General features: G+C 45.4%; 1 protein-coding gene across 1 annotated transcript in view; it reads right to left on the bottom strand.

Annotated features, from left to right (window-relative positions):
* NPAS2 (neuronal PAS domain protein 2) overlaps positions 1 to 18,290 on the bottom strand; it is a 154,524-nt gene that overhangs the window by 76,888 nt on the left and 59,346 nt on the right. Inside the window, exons 6-8 of the mRNA XM_069757586.1 lie at positions 16,720 to 16,840; positions 4,847 to 4,960; positions 896 to 1,014 (exon numbers count right to left, since the gene is read on the bottom strand). Of these exons, the coding sequence (XP_069613687.1) occupies positions 896 to 1,014; positions 4,847 to 4,960; positions 16,720 to 16,840 (354 nt within the window). The remainder of the gene's footprint in view (positions 1 to 895; positions 1,015 to 4,846; positions 4,961 to 16,719; positions 16,841 to 18,290) is intronic.

The following is an 18,290-nucleotide window of genomic DNA, read 5'->3' as shown; positions in this document are numbered from 1 at the left end:
ACTCAAATGAAAAGGCTATTTTTGAAGGTCAATCCCCAACATATCGGTACAAACTGAAAATGGTCTTTAAGCTTTATAAACATAACTAGATGGTGGCCCGATTCTAACGCATTGGGAATTCTAGAATATGTATGTATATATGTACGTCGTGCTGTGAGTGGGGGTTAAATTCCGCGCCAATTTCGCTGATTGGTCACGCCCAGCTGGCCGATCAGCGAAGCGTGGTTCAAATCCCGTGTTAATTTTGTTTAAATGCTGCACCAATATCGCTGATTGGTCGCAGCAGGCCGGGCGCGACCAATCACTGAAGCGGTGTTTACATTCTGCCTCAATATCGCTGATTGGTCGCGGCCGGCCGGGTTCAAGTGGTTGGATCAAATCCCGCGAGACGGCTAAGTCATCTAGGTAATTTTGCAATGCATCACTGGGAACGGAAGATGCCGGCCGCATCGCGAGCAGCGGGACAGCTTCGGTGGAGGACGGAAGGTGAGAATAGAAGTTTTTTGTTTTTTTTTATTATTTTTAACATATCTTTTTACTATTGATGCTGAATAGGCAGCATCAATACTAAAAGGTTGGTCCGGGATGGGGCGACACACTGGCACTGACTGTAGGGGAGTAGGGAGGGGGCACTGACTGGAGGAGAGTAGGGAGGGGCCAATTTGTGGCCGAACTAAGCCTGTCTCTGATTGATCGCGACCGGCCGCGACCAATCAGCGATGCTGGATTTCCATGACAGACAGACAGACAGACAAACAGGCAGAAGTGACCCTTAGACGATTATATAGATAGATGATGTTGCTGTTTAGCCATCATATCTTAATTCAATGTAATGTAATTTTTTTACACCTAATAAGGCTAAAAATGCGTAAGTTATAAAGGAGTCATCACCTACCTTTAGGAACTGTGGTGTTGCCAGTCGGACTGTAGCAATGAAGCACACTTGTTTACCAAGCTGTGCTCGGTATGTTCTTGAAACCGCCCCTTCAAAGCCATTGCATGAAGATAGAGGCACTGAAATGACACCATGTATATGATAACTAGTGCCAATACATACAGATTACCTGGTGGTATACATTTGTATAATGTGAGTGCAATTCCTTCCAAAGGTTAGAATTGAAGACTTCTAAAGCAGCCACTCGTTATTTGGTTCCAAACTCCTAATATAGTAATCAAAATAAAACCCTTGATCATCCTCCCATCTGCAGAAATCTAACACCCCTAACCTGTATATCATATTTCTCAAGAAAGGCCCTATGTTAAAGGGAATCTGTCACTATGATCAATCCTCCTAAGCCATCTATATGGGCATGCAGGTCATAGGAAGTTGAATAAAACGATACCTTGATATCTGCGATCCGATGTCTTATTCCAGAGAAATCCACATTTTTCTTATATGGAATTGAGCTGTTAAGATCTACAGGTAGGACATAGCTCTCCCTGAGAATCTGCCTCCAGAGCTTATTTTAAATAAACGTGGGCGTTACCAGTGTGACATGTAATGGCTGACAGTCTATTCTCCTGTTTTACATGTCTCATAGTGGTAACACCCCATTTCATTTAAATAATCTCTGGAGGCAGATTCTCATGCAGATCAGTGTCCGGCCCATAGATCTTAACAGCTCATTTACATATTAAGAAAAATATGAGTTTCTCTGGAATAAGACATCAGATTTCAGATATCAATGTATCATTTTATTCAAAATCCGAAGACCTACATGACCATATAGACAGTTTAGGAGGGTTGACCTTATTGCCAGATTCCCTTTAACCTGTTTCGTTTATCAACCATAGAAACACTGTGCGGAGGAGAGTTTCACAGAACAGTATTTTGACCGGTATTATTACAGCGCGGTCTTACCCAAAGGCTGGGTTTATATGGGTGTATGAAAATTTGCCATTTTATAGCCAGAAAAAACTGACGTGTATGGTATCCTTTTTTTACATGAACAATTTAATAAATAATAAAGGTCAAATACAGTTTCCTATCATTATATCAGCAATGAATCCATCAAAAACGCGTGACATACAGATGGTGATCTTTTTTTACTCACCCATTGCCTCATAATGATGGAAATACAGATTAAGTAATGCATTCTGTGATTTCTTACAGCCAGACCAGTGGTTTGTGTGCAACATTATCCATGTGGACCACTACATTGACTTGCATTAATCAGTGTGCTTTTTGTATGTTATCAGCTTTGCATGTGGACAGTGCACGGACGATTAATGTGTCCATCTGATTGAACCCTGAAAGGGAATCCATCACCAGGATACTGTCACCTATTCTGAGAGCAGCATAATGTAGAGACAGGCTGTTTAATCAGCAGCAGATCCCTGGAGGAGTAGCAAACTTGCAAAAGTAGTCTTCTATATTCATGAGCTCTGTATAACCCCGCCCCCACCACTAATAGGCAGCTTTCTGCCTATGCACAGTGTACACAGAAAACTGCCAATCAGTGGTGGGTGAGTGTCGGACTAATGTGAGCTCAGCATTCAGAGAACTGGTAAATCTGTAAGAGATTTTATAGAATCTACACTAAGCATCTTAGTAAGTGATACATCACTGGAATCAGGGTCTCTGCCTCTACATCATGCTGCTCTCTGATAGGATAGCAAAGTCCTGGTGACAGATTCCCTTTAAAACACAGATGAAGAGCCAGAAAGTCTGAAGCTGTTTGTTTATTTGGTCTCCTATCTCTAAACCAGAATACAACCCTGAGTATGAGGGATACATAATACAACAATAGTTTACACAAATGCTACACTTTTTTCACATTTGGATATAAGTTATATTTGTATGTAAGCTAAGTAGTTCTGTCCTGTAAAATAAGAACAAGTTACCTGAAACAATAAATCATTTAAAAAAAAAAAGTGTGATTCTTGCATAAACATGAACAAAGCCAAAATGAAAACTACAGTCTGGGTTTCATGCGCTATATTAGGCGACAGTTCTTCGTACACAATTCTGCATTCCTCCCGCTACTATTTTCTTTACATGCTATAAACATGCTTTAGGCCTCAGAGGTGAAACGAGGGCAATGAATATCTCCGCCCAAAGGGGACGGGAAGGAGATGCAGTGCGGTTTCTGGAAGGCACGCTGAGGAATTTCTACAGAGGATGACCTATTTGGAAAGACACCAGTGGCATTACAATTGCTGGTGCATGGAATAAATCACAGCAAAGAATAGAAAATAATGATCAGATTACGCTCAGGCTTGTGTTGTTGTATACATAGAAAAAGAATGTTTCTGAGGACCAGTGCAAAAGTCTCTTTAACTAGTGACACATGTAACTAGCATAAGGAGACAAAGATCGCCATTTCCTACAACTTAATAGGTAAAGCCATACAAGTCGTTAACAAGGAACATAATGCTGAAACAGAAGACTTAAAAGGGTTGTCCGGTCTTCTAATAAAAGTTTACAGCCACTCTAAGTTACTGCAGACTTCTGAATCCTTACAGTGTGCACAATACCTGCTGTTAGGATTCTCCAGAATTGCCAGAGAGAGCAGGCGGTCACGTAAACGCAGGTATGCGATATACATAATCTTGCCACATTCCAACTAGATGTCCTCGCTCAATTCACTTGTATTAAGCAACTCCAATGTCATGCTGTGAGGGTCATCAATAAGGAAACTGTCCCTGGAGTTGGGACCCTAACTATCCATGTCTTGGGGGTACTCTTAAAGGTAGAGATGCCTGTGTCTCTGACATTAGTATGCTCCTGTAAAATTCCTAAACTGTCCCCTCTCATACCCCATGAGGCATGGGACAGAAATGTAATGTAAAGAAGACTCAAAGATAAAAAAGGGATAAGAGAAAACATCTATCATACAACAACAGTAACCAACAATAGGGAGGAGGATAGAGACTGGGAGTAAAAAGCTAAATAATAATAGCAATCTTTATTTGTATAGCTCCAACATATTCCGCAGCACTTTAACAATTCAATTCAACTAAATGGGAAAAGGGATCAGGAGATAAACACCCACGTACAACAGCAAACTACAGAACACCACAATTCCAACTCCAAAATTTCAACTACCGTAAATGTGTCCCTGTTCTATGGATAATCCTCTTTTTGCATTTTAGATCCTTACCAAATGGGCTGGTCATTGCTCCTGTCCTGCAGCCTCGGCGGAATATGCAAAATGCTCACAAGCTCTTTAATCAGCATTATTAGATGTTTGGGGGACACTTTTTTAATGTCAGCCTTCTTGGGAAAATTCCTAGAAACTTCCTTGACCTGAATCCTTTTACTTGTAAAGGAGAATAGGTGCATAGCATGGTGCCATATCCAGACACTATGTGGCAGCACGTGGATGGCCCATGGCTCTGTAGATGAGCCGCAGGAGCTGCGCAAGCACCCAACTCACACGGAGGCATGAAGTCGTTTACCTCAACTGAAATGAGTACATGCATGCGAATACAGAACATACTGAATTTTTCTTTATGAAGTTGTGATTTATTAAGAGATTTGAGCCATGAATTTGCATTTTATTTTTATTCATACACATGATGTACCCTCACCCAGTTACATTTTAATAATGGAAAAGGTAAATAAAGCAGCTTCCAGTTCGAAAAGCTATATTTTTTTAAATTATGGATTTTCTTTCACCGCCATACTGAATATATTCAAAATGGTCGCTCACTTTATTATAACCTTATTTTTCCACTGTCCTGTCCGAAGAACTGATGCTCCTAAAGGGCCAGATGTGCACTTTTATATCAACTGACTTGGCACATGGTAAACTTTTCAAGAATCAATTAAAAAATGAGTGTGCATAGAGTGAAGCACAATGAATAATAGACAGTCTGAAAAATTAAATAATGTAGTACTTACCGTTGCTACAGGAGCGGAAGTTTCCCATAAACTTTATATATTCATATGTTGGAAATTCTTTTGGGTTCAGAGTTCCTCTCAAAAGATGACAACAAAATTCCAGACTGCTGTCAGCTTTATAGAAAAAAAGAAGACCATTAGAAAAGTCTAAAAAAAAGTGGCAATTAAATGCTTCAAAAACCATATAAAGAAAAAAATGTAAAATGTCTGAACATATTAGCTGTTTTTAATATGTAACTCGAAAATCTTTGATACTCATTTTTTAATTCTGGATATTGGAGGTGGAGACAAACAATTGCGTCTTCGGTTATCTGAGTTTATTATATATAAATACCTTGCGACTAACTTAATCACATCCATCTAAGAGTGATATCCCCATCTGTACAATACTTGGGGCCTACAATTCTATGATAAGATTTAGGCCGGTTTCACACGTCAGTGGCTCCGGTACGTGAGGTGACAGTTTCCTAACGTACCGGAGACACTGACGCACGTAGACACATCAAAATAAATGTGTCTCTGCACATGTCAGCGTGTTTTCACGGACCGTGTGTCCGTGTGCAAAACACGGAGACATGTCCGCGTTTCTCCAGCAGCACGGTCCGCAAAGCATCCCGCACACGTCCACACAGAGAACAGTGTGCACTCTCCTCCGTGTGCACATACCGCCGCAGGAGAAACAGCGCTACAGTTAAGCGCTGTCCCCTGCTTTTGGTTCTGAAGCCGGCATTCATTCCTTCTCCCCAGCAGCGTTCGCTGGAGAGAGGGAATGAAAAATCAAGCTTTTTTTTGTTTTTTTTGTTAAAAATAAAGTTTGGGGTCTTCTCCCGCGTACCACCCCTCCCCACCCCCCATGCACCCGCCCCCTAGCAGAGAAATACTCACGCTGCTCCCACGATGCCTCCTCTCAGCGCCGGCAGCCTGTCCTGTGTGAGCGGTCACGTGGTACCGCTCATTACAGTGATGAATATGCGGCTCCACCCCTATGGTGGACAAGCTGCCGGTGCTGAGAGGAGGCACCGCGGGAGCTGGGTGAGAATTTCTCTGCTAGGGGGCGGGCGCGTGGGGGTGGGGAGGGGTGCTAGGCGGGAGATGACCCCAAACTTTATTTTTAACAAAAAAAACTTGATTTTTCATCCCTTCTCTCCTGCAAGCACTGCTTTCAGCCGAGCAGGACAGAAGGGATGAATGCCGGATTCAGCACCACACGCAGGGGACAGCGCTGTCTCTCCTGCACGGTCTGTGTGGTCCTCAGGCGGCACACGGATGGCACATGGCTGCCGCACGTGTGCCACACTGATGTGCCACGTGAGCACACGGACACGGATAACTCCAGTACCGATTTCTCCGGTACTGGAATTATCTGGACGTGTGAGACTGGTCTTAGGAGAAGTTTCTTGAATGAAGGTACAAATTAAAATGTAAGTTTAAGACATGCTGGCAGGACATGACAAAACACAAAAAATTACCCGCATTGCCTGTATAGGTCTGTGGATTGGTCATGTTAACGAAAACTAAAGTGGATGCACCAAAAAGCAGTACTTGCTGTAAATTTCAAAGTCAAAATTCACACTTGCAAAAATGTAGCAGATTTCATTGCAGAAATGCTGCAGATTTGTTGCACATTTCACCCTTTGTATTGAAAAAGGTGAAAAACACTGCGACATCCATGGCATAAATTGGTATGCTGTGTTGAAATCCACAAAGCCGGTCAATTTACGCTGTGGATATTCTGCATAGCGGTTAAATTAGATTTTCTGAAATCTCATTCACAGTGTTGCCACTGTAATACACAGAAACATTCCTGCCTGAAAAACACTACAAAAAATCTGCCATGTTGGAATACCATTTTTGGGAATCTGTCAGCAGGATTTCACAAGCCAAACTGTTCATATGTGCACATAGCTCTTTCAAAGACAAGTCCAGCAATACCTTTACATGGCCGGTCCGTACATCTGTTACTGAAAAATCAGTGTTTCAATTGGTAGGCAAATGAGTCTGAAGGGTTATTTTTAGATTTGAAGCCTCTGTCACTCCAGCTCTATTACCCCCCAGCACCAATTTCTCCTGCTTGACTGACAGCCTCTATGTTCTGTGACACAGGCAACAGAGTTGTCAGTGAAGCAGGAGGAGATAGCACTGGGCAGGAAATAGAGCTGGAGTGACAGAGGTTTCAGATCTAAAAACAGCTCTTCAGTCTCATTTACATATGACTCCAAATGCTGATTTATCAGTAATAGAGAAATGTACCGGCCATGTAAAGGTATTGCTGGATTTGTCTTTGAAAGCATTACATGTGCAAATACAGTAAAATAGCTCTGGGGGGGGGGGTAAAATCCTGCTGGCAGATTCCTTTTGCAGACTTAACAAAATATTGCTATTAAATTATTGAAAACTGAAAATGAGGCACTTTAAAAAATATTACTACTGGATGTATGTAGCAACGCAGCTCAAAACCATAGGATATTAACCCCTTCATGACCTTGGGATTTTCCGTTTTTTCATGTTCGTTTTTCGCTCCCCTCCTTCCCAGAGCCATAGCTTTTTTATTTTTCCATCAATATGACCATGTGAGGGCTTATTTTTTGTGAAACGAATTGTACTTTTGAACCACATCATTGGTTTTACCATGTCGTTTACTAGAAAACAGGAAAAAAATTCCAAGTGTGGTGAAATTGCAAAAAAAAAGTGCAATCCCACACTTGTTTTTTGTTTGGCTTTTTTACTAGGTTCACTAAATGCTAAAACTAACCAGTCATTATAATTTTCCAGGTCATTACGAGTTCATAGACACTAAACATATCTAGGTTCTCTTTTATCTAAGTGTTGGAAAAAAATTCCAAACTTTGCTAAAAAAAAAAAAAATTGCGCCATTTTTCAATACCCGTAGCGTCTCCATTTTTCGTGATCTGGTGTCAGGTGAGGGCTTATTTTTTGCGTTCCAAGCTGATGTTTCTATTGATACCACTTTTGTGCAGATACGTTCTTTTGATCGCCTGTTATTGCATTTTAATGCAATGTCGCAGCAACCAAAAAAACATAATTCTGGCGTTTCGATTTTTTTTCACGCAAAGCCACTTAGCAATCAGGTTAATCCTTTTTTTTATTGATAGATCGGGCGATACTAAATATGTGTATGTTTGATTTTTTTTTTTATTGTTTTATTTTGAATGGGGCAAAAGGGGGGTGATTTAAACTTTTATATATTTTTTTTTTTTTCACTTTTTCTTTTACTTTTGCCATGCTTCAATAGCCTCCATGAGAGGCTAGAAGCTGGCACAACTGGATCGTCTCAGCTACATGATCATTAGCTCCTATGTAGCTGAATTCCTGCATTGCTATGAGTGCCGACCACAGGGTGGCGCTCATAGCAATCCGGCATCAGCAACCATAGAGGTCTCAAGGACCTCTATGGTTACTATGCAGACACATCGCTGACTCCCGATCATGTAGCCTGTTGCTATTGCGCACACATGTCAGCTGTTCAAAACAGCTGACATGTCCCGGCTTTGATGTGGGCTCACCGCCGAAGCCGGCATCAAAGCGGGGGTTCTGACCTCGGACGTACTATCCCGTCCGAGGTCAGAAAGGGGTTAATGTAATAGCTAAATGTCTAAATGGTCTAGGCCGTATCAAACAAATATCCGAATATTTACCCCAGGTTCATAAAAATGTAGCTACAACTGCAAGATATGCATGCTTATCTTTACGTGTGTCTCGATTTGTGTTAAGAAGACATATACTATAAAAAAAAGGGGGGGGGGTGTCTATTCAAAGAAGTGTGTGTGTATCTGAACCCCTTGCAAAATGGGATTTGGACCTATGTGCCAACAGGCCACAGACTATAATGGTACCGACAGAGTGAACGTGTGCTCTGATGTGCATCATTTTTGGGCGCATATGCCTACTGGAGGCGGACACCTAAACGTAGTAGACTGTGTCTAAGTGTCAACCTCCAGTAGGTGTAGAGTGGGGGAAATAAGTACAGTATTTGATCCCTTGCTCATTTTGTAAGTTTGCCCACTGACAAAGACATGAACAGTCTATCATTTTAAGGATAGGTTAATTTTGACATTGTATATAGAAATGGAAGAAACACTGGCGCTCCAGATAATTCCCAGAAAGGGAGGGGGGGGGAGGGGGGCGAGAAGAAGAACTAATTGCTCAGTGTGGAGTGCTGCTGGTGATTGTTAGGCCGGCGTCACACTTGCGAGTTTTACGGACGTAAGAGCGCAGAATCTACGTCCGTAAAACTCGCAAAAAATACGGCACAATTATTCTCTATGCCCCTGCTCCTATTTGCCGTATTTTACTGATCAGTATTATACGGCTTTCTACGGCCGTACAAAATCGCAGCATGCTGCGTTTGTCACCGTACTGCGCAAGAAATACGCCAATGAAAGTCTATGGAAGCGTGAAAAATACGGATTACACACGGACAAGCAGTGTGACTTGCGAGAAATACGCAGCGCTGTTAGAGAGAAAAGCCGGCAATTCAGTGTGGTGTACAGTAAAATCACACTGACAGCTTACAGTCCAATAGGTAGAATAAATGTGTACACATAGAATAGGTATATATATATATATATGTCAGTGAGACACATATATGTATATATATTAATATTTATTCCAGCGCTATACAGCTTGAAAGCCGGTAATTCAATTACCGGCTTTTTCTTTCTCCTTCCTAAAACCCGACATGATTTGAGACATGGTTTACATACAGTAAACCATGTCTTCTCTCCATTTTTTTTGCAGATTCCACACTACTAATGTCAGTAGTGTGTATCTGCCAAATTTGGCCGTTCTAGCTCTTAAAATAAAGGGTTAAATGGCGGAAAAAATTGGCGTGGGCTCCCGCGCAATTTTCTCCGCCAGAGTAGTAAAGCCAGTGACTGAGGGCAGATATTAATAGCCTGGAGAGGGTCCACGGTTATTGCCCCCCCCCTGGCTAAAAATATCTGCCCCCAGCCACCCCAGAAAAGGCACATCTGGAAGATGCGCCTATTCTGGCACTTGGCCACTCTCTTCCCATTCCCGTGTAGCGGTGGGATATGGGGTAATGAAGGCTTAATGCCACCTTGCTATTGTAAGGTGACATTAAGCCTAATTAATAATGGAGAGGCGTCAATTATGACACCTATCCATTATTAATCCAATTGTAGTGAAGGGTTAAATAAAACACAAACACATTATTTAACATTATTTTAATGAAATAAAAACAATGGTTGTTGCAGTATTTTATTCAACGCCCAATCCAGTCACTGAAGACCCTCGTTCTGTGAGTAAAAAAACATAATAAACCAACAATATACTTACCCTCCGCAGATCTGTAACGTCCAACGATGTAAATCCTTCTGAAGGGGTTAAAACATTTTGCAGCAAGGAGCTGTGCTAATGCAAGCTGCTCCTCGCTGCAAAACCCCAGGGAATGAGGCTAAAAATAGATCAATGATCTATATTTAGCTTCATTTGCGGTGAGGCGCCCTCTGCTGGCTGTTCATAGATCGTGGGAAATTACCTAGAAAGCTCCCAGGCTTACCTTCTCACCGGGCCCCTACCGGCAGCCCCAGGCTGGACCGGGCCCTTAGCGGCGGCCGGCGCTACAGCTGTACGCTATTGACGTGCGGGCCCGCGCCCGCACGTCAATAGTTAACAGCCGCCAGCCGCAGCGTGCAGGTCGCCGGCGTCTGACGTCATTGTCAGTCGCCGGCGAGTGCACGGTGCAGCTGCGTGGAGAGAGGAGCGTGGCAGGTAAGTAGAACTTTTTTTTTTTGAGAGCGGCGATGCGGGGGGGCCCAGGGCAGTAAAGCTGGACACAGGGTGGGGGTCGGGGGGCAGTAAAGCTGGACACAGGGTGGGGGCCCGGGGGCAGTAAAGCTGGACACAGGGTGGGGGCCCGGGGGCAGTAAAGCTGGACACAGGGTGGGGTGCAGTAAAGCTGGACACAGGGTGGGGGTCGGGGGGCAGCAAAGCTGGACACAGGGTGGGGGCCCGGGGGCAGTAAAGCTGGACACAGGGTGGGGGCCCGGGGGCAGTAAAGCTGGACACAGGGTGGGGGCCGGGGGCCAGTAAAGCTGGACACAGGGTGGGGGCCGGGGGGCAGTACAGCTGGACACAGGGTGGGGGCCGGGGGGCAGTAAAGCTGGACACAGGGTGGGGGCCGGGGTGCAGTAAAGCTGGACACAGGGTGGGGGCGTGGGGGCAGTAAAGCTGGACACAGGGTGGGGGCCCGGGGGCAGTAAAGCTGGACACAGGGTGGGGGCCGGGGGGCAGTAAAGCTGGACACAGGGTGGGGGCCCGGGGCAGTAAAGCTGGACACAGGGTGGGGGCCCGGGGGCAGTAAAGCTGGACACAGGGTGGGGGCCCGGAGGCAGTAAAGCTGGACACAGGGTGGGGGCCGGGGGGCAGCAAAGCTGGACACAGGGTGGGGGCCCGGAGGCAGTAAAGCTGGACACAGGGTGGGGGCCCGGGAGAAGTAAAGCTGGACACAGGGTGGGGGCCGGGGGGCAGTAAAGCTGGACACAGGGTGGGGGCCGGGGGGCAGTAAAGCTGGACACAGGGTGGGGGCCGGGGGGCAGTAAAGCTGGACACAGAGTGGGGGCCGGAGTGCAGTAAAGCTGGACACAGGGTGGGGGCCCGGGAGAAGTAAAGCTGGACACAGGGTGGGGGCCGGGGGGCAGTAAAGCTGGACACAGGGTGGGGGCCGGGGGGCAGTAAAGCTGGACACAGGGTGGGGGCCGGGGGGCAGTAAAGCTGGACACAGAGTGAGGGCCGGGGTGCAGTAAAGCTGGACACAGGGTGGGGGCCCGGGGGCAGTAAAGCTGGACACAGGGTGGGGGCCCGGGGGCAGTAAAGCTGGACACAGGGTGGGGGCCGGGGGGCAGTAAAGCTGGACACAGGGTGGGGGCCGGGGGGCAGTAAAGCTGGACACAGGGTGGGGGCCCGGGGGCAGTAAAGCTGGACACAGGGTGGGGGCCCGGGGGCAGTAAAGCTGGACACAGGGTGGGGGCCAGTAAAGCTGGACACAGGGTGGGGGCCGGGGGGCAGTAAAGCTGGACACAGGGTGGGGGCCGGGGGGCAGTAAAGCTGGACACAGGGTGGGGGCCGGGGTGCAGTAAAGCTGGACACGGGGGGGCAGAGTGCTGGGCAGAGTGCTGGACAGAGATGGGGCAGAGTGCTGGACAGAGATGGGGCAGAGTGCTGGACAGAGATGGGGCAGAGTGCTGGACAGAGATGGGGCAGAGTGCTGGACAGAGATGGGGCAGAGTGCTGGACAGAGATGGGGCAGAGTGCTGGACATAGATGGGGCAGAGTGCTTTACAGAGTGCTGGACAGAGATGGGGCAGAGTGCTGGACAGAGATGGGGCAGAGTGCTGGACAGAGATGGGGCAGAGTGCTGGACAGAGATGGGGCAGAGTGCTGGACACTGATGGGGCAGAGTGCTGGACACTGATGGGGCAGAGTGCTGGACAGAGATGGGGCAGAGTGCTGGACAGAGATGGGGCAGAGTGCTTTACAGAGATGGGGCAGAGTGCTGGACAGAGATGGGGCAGAGTGCTGGACAGAGTGCTGGACAGAGATGGGGCAGAGTGCTGGACAGAGATGGGGCAGAGTGCTGGACAGAGATGGGGCAGAGTGCTGGACAGAGATGGGGCAGAGTGCTGGACAGAGATGGGGCAGAGTGCTGGACATAGATGGGGCAGAGTGCTTTACAGAGATGGGGCAGAGTGCTGGACAGAGATGGGGCAGAGTGCTGGACAGAGATGGGGCAGAGTGCTGGACAGAGATGGGGCAGAGTGCTGGACACTGATGGGGCAGAGTGCTGGACACTGATGGGGCAGAGTGCTGGACACTGATGGGGCAGAGTGCTGGACAGAGATGGGGCAGAGTGCTGGACAGAGATGGGACATAGTGCTGGACACTGATGGGGCAGAGTGCAGGACAGAGATGGGGCAGAGTGCAGGACAGAGATGGGGCAGAGTGCTGGACAGAGATGGGGCAGAGTGCTGGACAGAGATGGGGCAGAGTGCTGGACAGAGATGGGGCAGAGTGCTGGACAGAGATGGGGCAGAGTGCTGAACAGAGATGGGGCAGAGTGCTGGACAGAGATGGGGCAGAGTGCTGGACAGAGATGGGGCAGAGTGCTGGACAGAGATGGGGCAGAGTGCTGGACAGAGATGGGGCAGAGTGCTGGACAGAGATGGGGCAGAGTGCTGGACAGAGATGGGGCAGAGTGCTGGACAGAGATGAGGCAGGATTGGAAACAGATGGGGCAGAGTGCTGGACACAGATGGGGCAGGATTGGACACAGATGGGGCAGAGTGCTGGACACAGATGGGGCAGGATTGGAAACAGATGGGGCAGAATGGAGACAGATGGGGCAAGATTGGAGACAGATGGGGCAGGATGGATACGATGGAGACAGATGGGGGACAGAGATGGGGCAGAGTGCTAGACAGAGATGGGGCAGAGTGCTGGACAGAGATGGGGCAGAGTGCTGGACAGAGATGGGGCAGAGTGCTGGACAGAGATGGGGCAGAGTGCTGGGCAGAGTGCTGGACAGAGATGGGGCAGAGTGCTGGACAGAGATGGGGCAGAGTGCTGGACAGAGATGGGGCAGAGTGCTGGACAGAGATGGGGCAGAGTGCTGGACAGAGATGAGGCAGGATTGGAAACAGATGGGGCAGAGTGCTGGACACAGATGGGGCGGGATTGCACACAGACTGGGCAGAGTGCTGGACACAGATGGGGCAGGATTGGACACAGATGGGGCAGAGTGCTGGACACAGATGGGGCAGGATTGGAAACAGATGGGGCAGAATGGAGACAGATGGGGCAAGATTGGAGACAGATGGGGCAGGATGGATACGATGGAGACAGATGGGGCAGGATGTGGAGATCATATGGGGCAGAATGGATACCCATGAGGGCAGGATGGGAGAACATATGGCTGGAGCCTGGAATGAGACACACGGGGGCTAGGATGGCAAATATTACCATAGGGGCTAATTAAGGGATATTATTATTGCAGTGATGTATTTATTTTATTTTTTGAGTATACTGTTTTAAATGGGGGGAGGTCCTGTTACTGTGTAGAGTGATACTATGTTGCCTTCTTCATGTGGTGTAATGTAGAAGTTGGGAAAATTAAGTAATGTGTTCTACAAGCGGAACTCGAGATAACTGTTTTATTTCCTGCAGAGACGAGTCCTGGCTGGATGAAGTGATGGCGGTCTGCGCTGGATGAAAGATGAAGGACTTCACCTAGAGACGTCACTGGTGAGTCAGTGTTACCTATACACTGACACTATACACTGTATACTATATACAGAGGTCCTGTGTACAATGTCACCAGTGATCACTGTATTACCTATACATTATATACAGAGCTCCTGTGTATAATGTCACCGGTGATCACTGTATTACCTGTACACAGACACTGCTTACTAATTACAGATCTCCTGTGTATAATGGCACTGATGGTGATAATATTGTGGGTTTTTTTTTATTACTGATCAGTATTGTAGTATTCAGTCATTTGTGGTTATATGCGGTCTGGTCATGGTGTAGCGGTATTTGTTCCTTGTATTTTATATTATTCGATCACTGTGGTGGTAATATGTCATCTGGTCATAGTGCGGTGGTATTTGTTCCTTGTATGTAGTATTATAGGTCATTTTAAAAATTGAAAAATAAATAAAAATATACCTAAATTGTATTGCATATTTTAACAAATATTTAGTAGGTTACAGTAGAGTAGGGCCCGGCCAAAAGTGTCTACCGTGTTATGGTGGCGGCTTAAAAAATCTTTTGGCCAAAACAAAAGCTGCTGGCTATATGTGTGATCTGGTGATGGGAACTGTCAATGTGTGATAGGTGAGAAGTGGAGATTTTCCAAGAGAGAGCGGTGGGACTGTGGACAGTTCGTTGGGTGGAGCCTGGAGGCGGGGCTGGGGTGGAGCCTGGGCGGAGTTTCAAGGGGGCCCCGAAAATTTTGCCAGTATGGGGCCCCAAAATTTCTAGTGGCAGCCCTGTAGGGTTGAGATCTGGAGACTGGCGAGGCCACTCCAGGACCTTGAAATGCTTCTTACGAAGCCACTCCTTCGTTGCCCTGGCGGTGTGCTTTGGATCATTGTCATGTTGAAAGACCCAGCCATGTTTCATCTTCAATGCCCTTGCTGATGGAAGGAGGTTTGCACTGAAATTCTCACGATACATGGCCCCATTCATTTTTTCATGTACCCGGATCAGTCATCCTGGCCCCTTTGCAGAGAAACAGCCCCAAAGCATGATGTTTCCACCACCATGCTTTACAGTAGGTATGGTGTTTGATGGATGCAACTCAGTATTCTTTTTCCTCCAAACACGACAAGTTGTGTTTCTACCAAACAGTTCCAGTTTGGTTTCATCAGACCATAGGACATTCTCCCAAAACTCCTCTGGATCATCCAAATGCTCTCTAGCAAACTTCAGATGGAACCAGACATGTACTGGCTTAAGCAGTGGGACACGTCTGGCACTGCAGGATCTGAGTCCATGGTGGCGTAGTGTGTTACTTATGGTAGGCCTTGTTACATTGGTCCCAGCTCTCTGCAGTTCATTCACTAGACCCCCGCGTGGTTCTGGGATTTTTGCTCACCGTTCTTGTGATCATTCTGACCCCACTGGGTGGGATTTTGCGTGGAGCCCCAGATCTAGGGAGATTATCAGTGGTCTTGTATGTTTTCCATTTTCTAATTATTGCTCCCACTGTTGATTTCTTCACTCCAAGCTGGTTGGCTATTGTAGATTCAGACTTCCCAGCCTGGTGCAGGGCTACAATTTTGTTTCTGGTGTCCTTTGACAGCTCTTTGGTCTTCACCATAGTGGAGTTTGGAGTCAGACTGTTTGAGGGTGTGCACAGGTGTCTTTTTATACTGATAACAAGTTTAAACAGGTGCCATTACTACAGGTAATGAGTGGAGGAAAGAGGAGACTCTTAAAGAAGAAGTTACAGGTCTGTGAGAGCCAGAAATCTTGATTGTTTGTTTCTGACCAAATACTTATTTTCCACCATAATATGCAAAAAAAATGATAAAAAAACAGACAATGTGATTTTCTGGATTTTTTTTTCTCAGTTTGTCTCGCATAGTTGAGGTCTACCTATGATGTAAATTACAGACGCCTCTCATCTTTTTAAGTGGTGGAACTTGCACTATTGCTGACTGACTAAATACTTTTTTGCCCCACTGTATATAGGTTCAGGGCACTTACTGTTTTTTTGCCATAGATGGTTACGTGTAGAACCTGTTTTGAGGTTGTAGTGGGATCTTAAAGAGGTGAAAAAGCAAATGTGTGTTTTTTTTTTTTGCTTTTTTTTTTACCTATTGGGTTTGCAAAAAAAAAAAGCACACATTTGTGATGAGCGAGTATACTCGTTGCTCGGATTTTGTCTTTGTTGATGCAGCTGCATGATTTGCGGCTGCTAGACAGCCTGAATACATGTAGGGATTCCCTAACAAACAGGCAATCCCCACATATATTTAGGCTTTCTAGCATCCACAAATCATGCCGCTGTGTCGACAAAAACTAAATCTCTGAGCACGCCCAAATACTCGGAGGACACCCGAGTATGCTCGCTTTTCACTAGTGATAACTGATCTTCACTGGACAGACTCTATAATCGTACTAAGCTTTTTGTATAACCATTAACAATAAGAAATTAATTTACTCTTCTCTTCCTTTAATACATTTGCCAGTCACTGCCAGGAGGTGGGTGCAGCATGTCCACAGTTTGGCTGCATACTCACCACGTACTGACCACTATGTCTGGTCCTACCCCAAGTATATTATTTTTTGCATCAGAACATGGGAAGGAACATTAAACTCACCATTTAGATAGCTGAGAGATGCAGAATCTGTTACAAGCATATGTGAAGACAGAATTTTATAGATGTCTGAATGCTCTTGCTCTGGTAAAAAATTCAACAGATTTTGATCCAAGATATCTGACTGTAGAGAAAAAAATAACTAGGTGGGTTAACATTTAATCTAATGAATGTACTTCTGTCATTTTATGAATGATTGTATCAAAGAAAGCAAAATATAATATTAGAATAGTATAAGGAAACACATACACTAGTGCCTATCTATGTCTACAAACAACAAGTATGTCCTTTTACGTATTTACAGGAGACAGGCTCAGGCCCTTTTTCAGGCCCTGAACAGTTTTCTTGGTGATCCAAGCCTGGCAATAACTTTGAAACCTTTACAAGAGGTATACACTGTTTTAAAGTGCCAACATCAGAGAAGTTAACTTTTGGTATGAGATGGTTTCTCCTTTCCTGGCAGTTGGAGCAAAAGCAATAATGTACAGTGTATTACTACATAGCTTCCACCGCTGATTTCTCAGGTACACTGTCAGTACCTCCAGAATCAAAAATGTGCAAGGATGACATGGAAATCTGACTGCTGCTATTCTGATTGTAGATGGTCTAAAGTTTAACAAATAGACTTCACATATCGGAGTTCTCAATTTTAGAAATGTTCACTTTCAAAATGTGATCCATAGGCTATAGACAATTCTGCAGCTGGCCTGTCTGATATTACAGAATACCAAATTCAGACAATAAGCATAGTGTATGCTTATTACACTGTGCACAATTATTAGACAAGTGAGCACAGGCCTCCACTTATTAAAGATGAACTAGTTGGACCTTTTCAGATTGACGATAAACTCAAAAATCAACTCCCAAACTTACTGCCAATAGCTGCTCAATAACTATGCAAATGTAGAAATTATCTTAAGAAAGACAAAACCTCACATTTACATTCTTAAATATTCAAGTTCCAGGTTTTTTAAGCTTTTGGATTGACTGACAGCATTGTAGTTGTTCAATAACAAAATTTGTCAGCAAATTGGACAAACCAATTCTTAGAACGAAGCTGCCATGATGATGAAACAGTTGATGTCGGTGATGTCGGAGCTACCGCCTCACCAACACCGGAGCTCCTGCAACCCTCAACCTACTGTCTCCTTCCCCATAATCCTGTAGAATGTAAGCCCGCAAGGGCAGGGTCCTCGCCCCTCTGTATCAGTCCGTCATTGTTAGTTTGTTTACTGTATGTGATATTTGTAACTTGTATGTAACCCCTTCTCATGTACAGCACCATGGAATCAATGAAGCTATATAAATAAATAATAATAATAATAATCTTGTCTAAACCTCAATGATCAGCTACTGTTATTGGGGGAAGCACAGGAAATAAGTTTACATGATGCCTGATCAATATGCTTGCCAACTTTTTACCAAAGAATTCTTGGATCAACAAGGAGAGGGATTTAATCCTTCGATCTTTGAGTTATTTACTCTCAAGAAAAATGTAGTCACAGTAAATATTTGGGTGCAAAATGTTCCAACTGAAAATTATTGCATGCTGTGTATTTTTTATGTCATTTTAT

Source organism: Ranitomeya imitator, chromosome 3, assembly GCF_032444005.1.
Source record: "Ranitomeya imitator isolate aRanImi1 chromosome 3, aRanImi1.pri, whole genome shotgun sequence".
Classification (NCBI taxonomy): domain Eukaryota; kingdom Metazoa; phylum Chordata; class Amphibia; order Anura; family Dendrobatidae; genus Ranitomeya; species Ranitomeya imitator.
Note: the sequence above shows the minus strand (reverse complement) of the source record. Positions and strands in the feature narration are given on the sequence as shown.